Here is an 11,752-nt window from a genome sequence, read left to right as displayed (position 1 = left end):
AAGAAAGAAAGAAAGAAAGAAAGAAAGAAAGAAAGAAAGAAAGAAAGAAAGAAAGAAAGAAAGAAAGAGTAAAAAAAAGGTAAAGATAAACTGGAAGAAAAGTTGGGGGTGGTCATTGCTTCTGTTCAAATAGTCCTGGTTCTCCTCCTTCCAAGAAGCCCCCCTTCCTCTGAAGGTCAGCATGGCCATGTGATTTGCTTTGGCCAATGAAATGGGAGCAAAAATGACCTGTGTCGGGCACCTGGGTGGCTCAGTTGGTTAAGCGACTGCCTTCGGCTCAGGTCATGATCCTGGAGTCCTGGGATCGAGTCCCGCATCAGGCTCCCTGCTTGGCGGGGAGTCTGCTTCTCCCTCTGATCCTCCTCCCTCTCATGCTCTCTGTCTCTCATTCTGTCTCAAATAAATAAATAAAATCTTTAAAAAAAAAAAAAAGTGACCTGTGTCACTTCTGGACAAAAACTTTAGGAGCCAGAATGTGGTTCACAAGATGCCCTTCTCATGTGACCATATTTCAGAGATGGTACCTCCATAAGCCTACATCCCTAATGGAATCCAATGAACAGAGACTGCCACTGACCTGAACGTATGTCGAACTACTGATTTTTTGGTTGTTTGTAATCTCAACGTAACCGAATCTATCCCAACTGAGGCATATTAATAGCACAACAGTAATTTTTATAAAATTTGAGTATATTTAGGGCATACAACATGAGATTTGATACACATACAGGGAAATGATTACTACAGTCAAGTTAATTAACAAACGTATCTATGTCCTTACATAGTTACCATTTTTTGGTGTATGTGAGCACTTGAAATCTACTATCTTAGCAAATTTCCAGTGTTCAATACAGTATTATTAACTATATGTACATTAGATCTCTAGACTTATTCATCCTACATTAACTGCAACTTTGTACCCTTTGACCAACACCCCACCTCCCCACCCCTGGTAACCACCTATCTACTCTCTGCTTCTATTTATTCCCCACCCTTTTTTTAGATTTCACATATAAGTGAGATCATGCAGCACTTTTTTTCTTCTGTGTCTGACTTATTTCATTTAATATAATGTCTTCCAGGTTCACCCATGTTGTCACAAATGGCAGGATCTCCTTTCTTAACGCAGAATAACGGCACAATCGCATTCAGCACTGTCCGCACAGAAACCCACAAAACAATACCATCTGCCTCCCAAAGGTACACATACCCAACAAATGGGTGGAACTATAAGACCATATATTAAATACCCTAGAGTGGGTGAGTGAATGCCTGTGAAAGAAAAGGAAATGGGGAGGGGGAAATAACAGCAAAGGGGAAAATAAATGAAAAAGTACAAAAAGATTTGTTAAACACACTGTGCAAATATTAGAAATTTAAGTCACTCACTGATTTACTCAAACACATTTGCACTTATTATGTGTCAGCTACTGTATTCCAGGGACTACTTAGAGAGCAATGAATCAGAAAAAGGCAGCCCTAACCTTACAGTTTATGGTGTACAGAAAAGACAGATATTTAAAATATTCTAGGGGCGCCTGGGTGGCTCACTCGTTGGGCATCTGCTTTCAGCTCGGGACATGATCCCGGGGTCCTGGGATCGAGCCCCACGTCGGGCTCCCTGCTCTGCAGGAAGCCTGCTTCTCCCTCTCCCACACCCCCTGCTTGTGTTCCCTCTCTCGCTGTGTCTCTGTCAAAAAATAAATAAAATCTTTTAAAAATAAAATAAAATATCCTAATAAAAAACTGAAGACAGTGAATGAATGTCATTAAAAAAAAAAATCAGGTGATAGGCACCTGCTGGCTCAGTGGAGATGCGACTCTCTTGATCACAGGGTCATGAGTTTGGGCCCCACACTGGGTGTGGAACCTACTTTAAAAAAAATTTTTTTTTTTAAAAAGACAGGCACTCTTAAGTGCCCTGTCTAAAAAAAAAAAAAAAAAAAATCAGATGACATGGGAAAGTGACCTCCTTTAGAGATTAAGTGGTCTATGAACACCTCGGAGGAAATGACATTTAGGTAGAGATGATGATTACTTCCTTCCTAGCTTGGGAAGAGGAAGGGATGATTCATTCTAGGCAAAAGGAACAGCATGTGCAAGGGCCTGGAGGGAGTACAGACCATCCCAAGGAGGAAGTGAAAGAAGACTAGTATGGTGGAAGAAAGGAGCAGCAGGAAATGTGGTTGGGGGGGGGTGCACAGGGAGCAGACCTCTGGGTCTCACAGCCCAAGAGGAGTCTGGATTTTATTCTAACTGCAATGGAACCATGAAAACATTTGAAACGGGAATGATATGTTCTTATGTCCAATTTATTTCATGCTAACACTTAGTACCCTTGCATTATGCTCGTGCATTTTTGCAAAATTTGCAAAAGAGGTATTTTTGCACTCTTTTTTCTTCAAGGACCCTGGCAACTTGCATAAACTTCAGGTCCCATGTAACCCAGCTCCATCTGAATGCATTAACTGCTAAGTTAGAGGTAAATCCCAAAGTGCCAAGGAGCCACAGAGGAGAAGCAACCTTGCCAAGTTAGTACCAAGAGATCCTTAATGTCAATGGATTTTTTTTTTCCTTCTTCTTTAGTTTACGTTACATTGGTAATGTTCACAACTGTGCCCTGGTCTAATCACAGAAATCACAAGAACAGCGGCCTTACTTGAGAAACACTCTCGAAGGTGAAAGATAGAAGATGTGTGCAGCCTTCCTCCCTTTAGTGCCAGGAAATGTAGGGGAACAGTCCCTGTTTGTCTCAGGCAGCCTACACAAAGGTGCCCCCTATTGTAACACAGCAATGAGTCATGGAGGTAGATGCAGATGGCACAAAAAACTAAGCAATCGCGGGGACTCACTTATCCAAAAGCAAAGGCACCTTAACATACATATCCACCACCACGATGGAAATTACCTTCCAGTTTCCTTCAGCTTTCTCAACATTGACCCAGTAACAAAGGCACCAGCAGCTAACATTTACGGAAGGTTGACTATGTATTAGCTCATTTAACTTTCAAGACTACCCTAAGTAGGTTCTATCATTAGCTCCATTTTTGCAGATGATAAAACTAAACCTAACTAAGCCTTAGCTCCTAGATAAAACTGATACTTGTCCCAGGTCACAAAACCACAAAGTAACAGAGCCAGGATTCAAACTTAGCCTGACTCCAGAGTTCAACCTCCTAATCACTGTTGAGAACCTCCCAGTCCCACCAAACTTTTCTGCCACCAACTCCAGAGTAGTTTATTCTTTTCCTGCTTGCATTTTTTCTTTTTTTAAAGATTTATTTATTTATTTTAGAGAGAGAGCACGAGCAGGAGCAGAGAGAGAGAAAAATCCTCAAGCAGACTCCTCACTGAGCTGGACTCAGGGCCTGATCCCAGGACCCCGGTATCATGACCCAAGCTGAAACCAAGAGTCGGACACTTAACTGACTGTGCCACCCAGGCGCCCCTGTATTTTTTAATGAGATTCCTCCCATTTGCAAGAATACAGCTGTGGTGCCACAATTAACAAGAGAATGACAACAGGTACTTCCACTCAGTACCCACCTCCAAATCAAACAGGAGCAGGATGGTCAGGCCACAACATTCAACCAGCCACTGTGGTCAAAACTTGTCCTGCCCTGTGCTGGGGGGATGTCAATCTGTTTTAAAGGGGTAAAATTCTGTACAGTAAGTCTGAAGGACTATCTGCATAGAATCTGACCTGTACAAGTCAATATCATACAAAAGAGACATTATAGTACCGAAGAGCATCTGTTGGGAGCAGGCCTGAGGAAACTAGCTGAGTTCACACCATAGGTCCTCCACTGGCCTTGTGATCATTACAGGGATGGAGAGAGTCACCAAGCCAGCAGGTCCCCAGGCTATTAAAATCTAAAGAAAGAAAGGAAGGTTATAGAAATCACCAAAGGGCTGACGGTTCAGGCCTACTCCACTCATTTCATCAGCTAGCTTCCATACATCTCCAGTGTGCCGGTAGAGATTAAGAATCTTTTCTGATTAATTCTCCAGCTAGCCGGGTCTCTCTCCCTCACAGTCTTGTCCCTTACTCAGGACGCAAAAAGAGTTGTGGGAGTTCGGAAACACCCTACTAAACAGCCTCCTCCCTGTTTAATGAGATCAAGGACTGGTTTGTGAGCAACACTGGAAGCTGCAGAGATGGAGCACCTTGTGCGCGGTTTTCAGGGCTATGGGTGTTCATGTCTCAGGTCAGTTTAGGGCTCATAGTAAAGTACAGAAAGTTAGGAGAGTCACTGGTGAGGAGCGATTTGTTAATGAATGAAGAGTCAGATAAAGCAGAGGAAAGCAGCTCCCTTGGAGACAAGATAGTTTCCAGCAAGAAGGCCAAGGGGCTGGAGCCCCCGAAGTCGGCAAGGGAAAAGCTACGGGGATGTCGGTGTACACACGCCCCTGCCAGCCAGCCAGTGGCCACAACCAGGCGGCACTCCCGGCCCACAGGTGTCAAGCACAAAGGTGAGGACGTCGTGGCTTGCTCGTCCCAACTCCACACTCCATACCCTGAGCCGGCCTCAAAGAAGCAGATGCGATCTTAATTCTTTCCAGGACATTTGCTCCCTTCTCAGAGAAGCCAGGATCCCAGACGATCTGGGGAAAACAGCTGGGGAGAGGCGGGGGATGAACCAGTGTTCATCTTTGAAGGGGAGAAAGTGAACGGTCAGTGGCCAAGGATGACTGCAGGGGTCGGGAGGGGGGAAAATCGGGACCCGTTGGGTCCACTGACTGGTCTGAGTCAGGAGCACAATCTGTGCTTAGTCACCGATACCTCGGCGGCCGGGAGTTCCTGGCCCCTGCCAGCCTGAGACGTACGTGACGAACCCGAGCGGAGCCCCGCGCGCCGCGCACATCGACTCGGTTCCTACACCCCAGCAGGGGCCTCCGCAGCCCGGCCCGGCGCGCGCCGCCCACCCCAGACTTACTCCGCCGAGCTGGTCCCGTTAACCGCGGAGCCGTCGGGAGCCGGGTTCAGCTGGATGGGCGTCGGCTTCTTCTTGGGCATTTTGGACCCGGGAAGGCGCTTCTAACTCCGAGCGGAGGGCGGCCCCTCTCCTGCTTCCTCCCTCCGAGCTGCCCCACGCCCGCCGCGCAGGGCCAAGTAGGGGCCGCGGGCCCCGAGGCTGCCTTCGGAGGGCGCGCCCCGCGTGGTCCCGTCAGCGCCGAGGGGCCGCTGGCGGTCTCGGGGGACCCCCGCCCCGCTCGCCCGGGGCTCGCAGGGAATCGAAGGGCTTCCCCGCCGGCACAGCTCGGCAGCCCGGGATTCCCTCCCTCTTTGACTCCCTCAGTCAACCGGTCCCTCAGGCTCGATCGACACCGCCAAGCCCTGCTCCCGCTTCAATCCGGAAAGTACAGCCGCCGCCGCCACCGCAGCGCTCCAGCCGCTAGGCGCAGACGTCCCAGGGAGGGAATGGAGGGCGGAGGAGGGGCGTGGAAGAGGGAAGCCTCGCCCCCTCCACCCGGGCTGCGGCGCTTTGCACACACCCACTCGGCTCCGCCCCTATGGCCTCGCCGACAGCCAATAGGAGCACGCCTCGGCGGCAGATGACGCGGAAATACGTCACGGGGGCGCGGCGCGCGGCCCTGGGGGCGGGGTCCGGCGCTGGCTGCACAGCGCCCTCTGCTGCCACGCGGCACTCAGGTGGACCCAAAGGGAAAGGTTTTCGGAGCTAACCCAGAGGTGGGCTTCGCCAGACCCGGTGCCAGTCGGTCTCCTCTTCTGCGGTGACTGGGGCGCCCTCCCAGGGCCGAGTCACGTTGAAGGAGATGAAATTCTAATATGAATAAGGAAAAGAACTCTTCTCATTTCTAGAGGAGAGGGAGCGTGAGGAAGTAGAAAACTTGTCAAGAGACTCCTTGCGCCTAACAAACTGGCAAATAGGTACATAGATTTATATAAAATTGTAATACACACTACTGATCTACTGATGAGGGTACAAGGAGATGGGTACTCAATGCTGATAAGATCGTAGTTGGGGCAACCTTTTTTGAGAGCAGATTGATAATATTTTTTAAAGCCTTGAAACTTCCCCTTTAAAAAAACAAAACCCTTTAAACCAATGAGTCCAGTTATATGAAACTTGAAGAAATAAGATGTGAATAAAGAGCTTATATAATAAAGTATAAAGGAGGCACCACACATATTTTTTTAAATGTAGATTCAGGGGCGCCTGGGTGGCTCAGTTGTTAGTTAAGCGGAGACTCTTGATTTGGGCTCAGATCACGATGTTGTGGTCGTGGGTTCATGGGATCCCCAGCTTTGGGCTCCACACTGGGCATGGAGCCTGCCTGAGATTCTCTCTCACCCTCTCCCTCTGCCCCTCCCCTGCCTCTCTCTCCTCCCCCAACTCATAAATAAATAAATAAATAAATAAATAAATAAATAAATATTCAGTCCTTCTCTTCCCCCTTCCTATTCAGTCCTAAAGGTATTAAGTATGCAGAACACAAAGTAAGCACCTGCACCTGGTGGTCCAGAGCAGGGTGTCAGCCACCCAGGTGTCTGTAGTATATAAAGAGTAAGAATTCCTCTTGTTCTTGTAGCCCTTGGTATTGTTTGAATTTTTTATTATGCATATAACTTACTCAGTTAAAAACTTTTTTTTTTTTAATTTTTAACATTAATATGGGAATGTAAACTAGTGCAGACACTTTGGGAAACCATCTGGCAAATCCCCCAGTTAAATATGGCTACCATATGACCCAGAAATTCTACCCTAACTATATACTCAAGAGAAATGAAAAACATATATCCATACAAAAACTTACACACAGATGTTTATGGAAGCATTATTCATAATAGCCAAAGAGTGGAAGCAACCCAAATTTCCATCAACTCACGAATGGATAAACAAAAGGTGACATACCCATACAATAGAATATTACTCAGCCACGAAGAGGAATGAAGTGCTGATCCATGCTACAGCATGAAAGACACTGAAAACATGATGCTAAGTAAAAGCAGTCAGTCATAAAATGTCACATATTGTATGATCCCATTTATATGAAACGTCCAGAATAGGCAAATCTATAGAGACAGAGAGTAGATAGATTAGTGGTTGTTTAGGGCTTGGTGGGGCAGATGAACCAGGGACAGTAGAATGATAGCTAAAGGGCATCAGGTTTCTTTCTAAGGTGATGAAAATGTCCTAAAATTGACTGTGGTGATGGTTGCTCATCTCTGTGAATTTATTAAAACCATTGAATTATACACTTTAAATGAGTGAATTATATGGTGTATATGCATTGTCTCCCAATAAAGCTGTTATTAAAGCAACAACATCAACAAAGAAATTCAGGGGAAAGAGCCAAGAATAGCCAAGACAGTCTTGAAGAACAAAGCTGGAAGATCTGTACTACCAGATATTGAGATGCATCTAAGTTTGAGTATTTAAGACAGTATGGCACTAGCATGAGGGCAGACAAGTAGACCAATGGGGTAGAATAAAGAGTCTGAAACAAACTATATTTGATCACCTGATTTTTGACAAAGATAATAATACAGTGCAGTGGGGGACAGAATGATCTTTTAAATAAATGGTGCTGGGCCAATTGAATCTCCATATGAGAAAAAGTAAGTCTTGATCCCTATATCACACCATATGTAACAAATCAACTCTGAATGGATTATAGAACTAAATAAGGCTTTTAGAAGAAAATATTGGGGAATATCTTCATAATATTAGGGTAGGCGAAGTTTTTTGGGGGGTGTTTTTTGGGGAGTTGTTTGCTTGTTTTGGGTTTGTTTTTATTTTATTTTTTTAAGATTTTATTTATTTATCTGACAGACACATAGCAAGAGAGGGAACACAAGCAGGGGGAGTGGGAGAGGGAGAAGCAGACTTCCTGCAGAGCAGGGAGCCTGATGTGGGGCTCAATCCTAGGACCCCAGGACCACGACCCGAGCCGAAGGCAGACGCCTAATGACTGGGCCACCCAGGCGCCCCTGTTTCTTTGGTTTTAAGTAAGCTCTACACCCAACCTGGGTCTTGAACTCACAACCCCAAGATCAAGAGTCACATGCTCTAATGACTGAGCCAGCCAGGTGCACCTCAGCAAAGATTTCTTAAACAAGACACAAAAAACAAATCATAAAGGAAAAATACAATAAATTGGACTCTATTAATGTTAGTTACTTCTGACCTTCAAAAAGGGTAAAAATAGAGAAGACATTTACAATTCATATGTTGGGGGAAAAACCTCATGTCCATAATATATACAAACTCCTACACATAGAGGAGCCTGGGTAGCTCAATCAGTTAAGAGTCTGCCTTCAGCTCAGGTCCTAGGGTCCTGGGATCAGGTCCCACATTGGGCTATCTGCTCAGCAGGGAGCCTGCTCCTCCTTCTCCCTCTGCCTGCCACCCCCCCTTCTTGTGAGCTCTTTCTCTCTCTCTCTCTCTGTCAAATAAATAAACAAAATCTTTAAAAATTAAAAAAAAAGAAACTCCTACATATAAACAAGAAAAAGACAAACAATCCAACAGAAAAATGGGCAAAAGACTTGAATAGTCACTTAATAAAAGAAGATATTCAAATGGTTAATAATCATGAAAAGATGCTGAACTTCCTTAGTTATGAGGGAATTAAGAATCACAATGTGAGTACTTATTTCTACTAAATTGTACACTTTAAAATGATCAAAATGGTGGGGCACCTGGGTGGTGCAGTTGGTTAAGCATCTGACTCTTAGTTTCAGCTCAGATTGTGATCTCAGGGTCCTGAGATCGAGCCCCCAAATCAGGCTCTGCGCTCAGTACAGAGTCTGCTTAAGAATCTCTCTTTCTGGGGCGCCTGGGTGGCTCAGTCGTTAAGCGTCTGCCTTCGGCTCAGGTCATGATCCCAGGGTCCTAGGATCGAGCCCCGCATAGGGCTCCCCCGCTCCACGGGAAGCCTGCCTCTCCCTCTCCCACTCCCCCTGCTTGTGTTCCCTCTCTCGCTGTGTCTCTCTCTGTCAAATAAATAAATAAAATCTTTAAAAAAAAAAAAAAAGGATCTCTCTTTCTAAATGAAACAAGATGAAACCAGAGAGGGAGACAAACCATAACAGACTCTTAGTCTAAGGGTTCCTGGAGGGATGGGGTGGCTTGGTGATGGACACTGGGGAGGGTACATATTGTGGTAAGCTCTCTGTGTTGGGTAAGACTGATGAATCACAGACTTGTACCCCTGAAACAAATAATATATTATATGTTAATATAAAAATAAAATAAAAAATAAAGTGGGGAAACAGACCACAAAAAAGGAAAAAAAAAAAGACTCTTTCCCTCTCTCTCTCTGCCCCCCCCACCCATTCTCTCTTTAAAAATAAATCAATCTTTTTTTTAAGATTTTATTTATTTATTTGTCAGACAGACAGAGAGAGAGAGAGAGAGCACAAGCAAGGGGAGCAGCAGAGGGAGAGGGAGAAGCAGACTCCCTGCCGAGCCGGGAGCCCTATGCGGGACTCGATCCCAGGACCCCAGGATCATGACCTGAGCTGAAGGCAGACGCTTAACCAACTGAGCCACCCAGGCATCCCCAATAAATAAATCTTTTTAAAAAATGACCAAGGGGTGCCTGGGTGGCTCAGTCGTTGGGCATCTGCCTTCCACTTGGGTCATAATCCCAGGGTCCTGGGATCGAGCCCCACATCGTGCTTCCTGCTCAGCGGACAGCCTGCTTCTCCCTCTCTCGCTCCCCCCTGCTTGTGTTCCCTCTCTCGCTGTGTCCCTCTCTGTCAAATAAATAAATAAAATCTTAAAAAAAAATAAAAATAAAAAATGGCCAAAATGGTAAAAACTTAATGTATAGTTCATCACAATTAAAAAAAAAAAAAAAAACAGGGGAGCCTGAGTGGCTCAGTTGGTTAAGCGACTGCCTTCGGTTCAGGTCATGATCCTGGAGTCCCAGGATCGAGTCCCACATCAGGCTCCCTGCTCAGCGGGGAGTCTGCTTCTCCCTCTGATCCTCTTCCCTCTCATGCTCTCTGTCTCTCATTCTTTCTCTCTCAAATAAATAAATAAAATCTTTTTAAAAAATAAATAAATAAAAATTAAAAATTAAAAATTAAAAATTAAAAAAACCCAAAACACTATGATACTACACCCACTATTCTGGCTAAATTGGAAAGGATAATATCAAATGTTGTTAAGATATAGAGCAACTAGGAGAGGATTTTCACCCCAATAGTGGGAGTAATAATGTGTGAAACCAGTTGAAAAAACTGTTTGACCATATCTACTAAGTTTGAACTTACTTCTACCCCATGACTCAGAGATTCTACTCCCAGGCATATACCTAGAAAAATCAGTATATATGTTCATCGGAAAACATGTACAAGAATGTTCATAGTAACACTATCTGTAACAGTTATTGGGGAAACAACCCAAATGTCCATCAGCCATAAATGGATAGATTGTGGTAAATTCCTACAATGTAACATTCTATAGTTTTGTGAAAATAGACTATGATTACCTGCAGCAATATGAATGAGTCTCACAAACATCCTGTTGAGTGGAAGACACAAAGAGACAAAAAAGTAATACTAATATATATATTAAATATATATGGTACAAAATGGGCAAACCTATCTATGATGTTAGAAGTTCGGATAGTGGTTATCCTTGAGGAGCAGAGTGATAGGCAAGTGAGTTAAAGGGGGCTTTTTGGGTACTAGTAATGTTTGCTTTCTTGATCTGGGTGTAGGTTATACAAGTGTATTCCATTTATGCTTTATGTACTTTTCTGGATGTACGTTACCCTTCAATAAAACAATTACACGAGAAAGAAAAAGAAATTCACTCAGCATTACTAATCATCAGGGAAATGCAAATCTAAACTACAATAAGATATTGTTAGAATGGCTATCATCAAAAACACAAGTGATAACAAGCATTGGCAGGGTGTGGAGAAAAGGGAACCCTTGTATACTGTTGGTGGGAATGCAAACTGATACAGCCAGTATGAAAAACAATATGGAGGTTCCTTAAAAATAAATTAATTAAGTAAGTAAAAATAAAAATAAAGCTACCATTATGATGAAGTTTTAGAATATATGTCAGGTTCAGTGGGGTGAGGTTTGGAGCCGACAACTAAGAAAAAATTCTTGAGACATCTTTGGTGCAAAACGGTGGTTTATTAAAGCACAGGGACAGGACCCATGGGCAGAAAGAGTTGCAGCCCCCGAGGTTGTGAGCAGTGGCTGATTATACACTCAGGAGTTGAGGAGGTAAGGACAAAGGGGGTGACCAGAAGGATACTGGAGGCCTGGTTATTGTCAAGCCAAGGTTGTTTTTCCCTCTAATGAGGCACTAACATGAAGACAGTTGGGAGTTTCCTGGAGGAATGTTACATTCCTCCTATCACATGTCCTTGTCAATGGGCTTCAGGTTCAAAAGAAATTCAATTTTATTTACATTTCCTTCTGCCTCAGCCTCCCTTAATTTTATGGAGGGGAGGGTGATGTTAGGGCCTCAGGAAACTGAGTTACAGGTCTCTGGAAGTTAGGCTATTGATAAGAAAGCTTCTTCCTTGTAAATCACCAGGACATTTGTAAACTGAGGGAGACTCCTGTCCTGCAGGACTGTGATCTCTATCAGTTAACCATTTGTTTTTCCTTTAGAGCAGCCAGGAGTGCCTGAGGAATGTCACATATATCCCAAGGCGGGGGAGTGTAGGGTGCCCGCTTTGGCTTTGTCCTCAGGGGCCTTCTGTTCCCTCATCAATATTACCCAGCAATCCCACTTCTGGGTATTTATCC

General features: G+C 44.6%; 1 protein-coding gene across 1 annotated transcript in view; it reads right to left on the bottom strand.

The window, feature by feature from the left end:
• Positions 1–5,436, bottom strand: part of MAP2K1 (mitogen-activated protein kinase kinase 1) — an 80,329-nt gene extending 74,893 nt beyond the window's left edge. The window contains exon 1 of the mRNA XM_034994234.1: positions 4,938–5,436. Within this exon, the coding sequence (XP_034850125.1) occupies positions 4,938–5,017 (80 nt within the window). The 5' untranslated portion in view covers positions 5,018–5,436. The remainder of the gene's footprint in view (positions 1–4,937) is intronic.
• Between the last annotated feature and the right edge of the window lie 6,316 nt (positions 5,437–11,752).

This window comes from Mirounga leonina, unplaced genomic scaffold, assembly GCF_011800145.1.
Source record: "Mirounga leonina isolate KUSES-001 unplaced genomic scaffold, KU_Mleo_1.0 Mir_91, whole genome shotgun sequence".
In the NCBI taxonomy this organism is placed as follows: Eukaryota; Metazoa; Chordata; class Mammalia; order Carnivora; family Phocidae; genus Mirounga; species Mirounga leonina.
The sequence above is the reverse complement of the archived record's forward strand: the minus strand, read 5'-3'. Positions and strand labels throughout refer to the sequence as shown.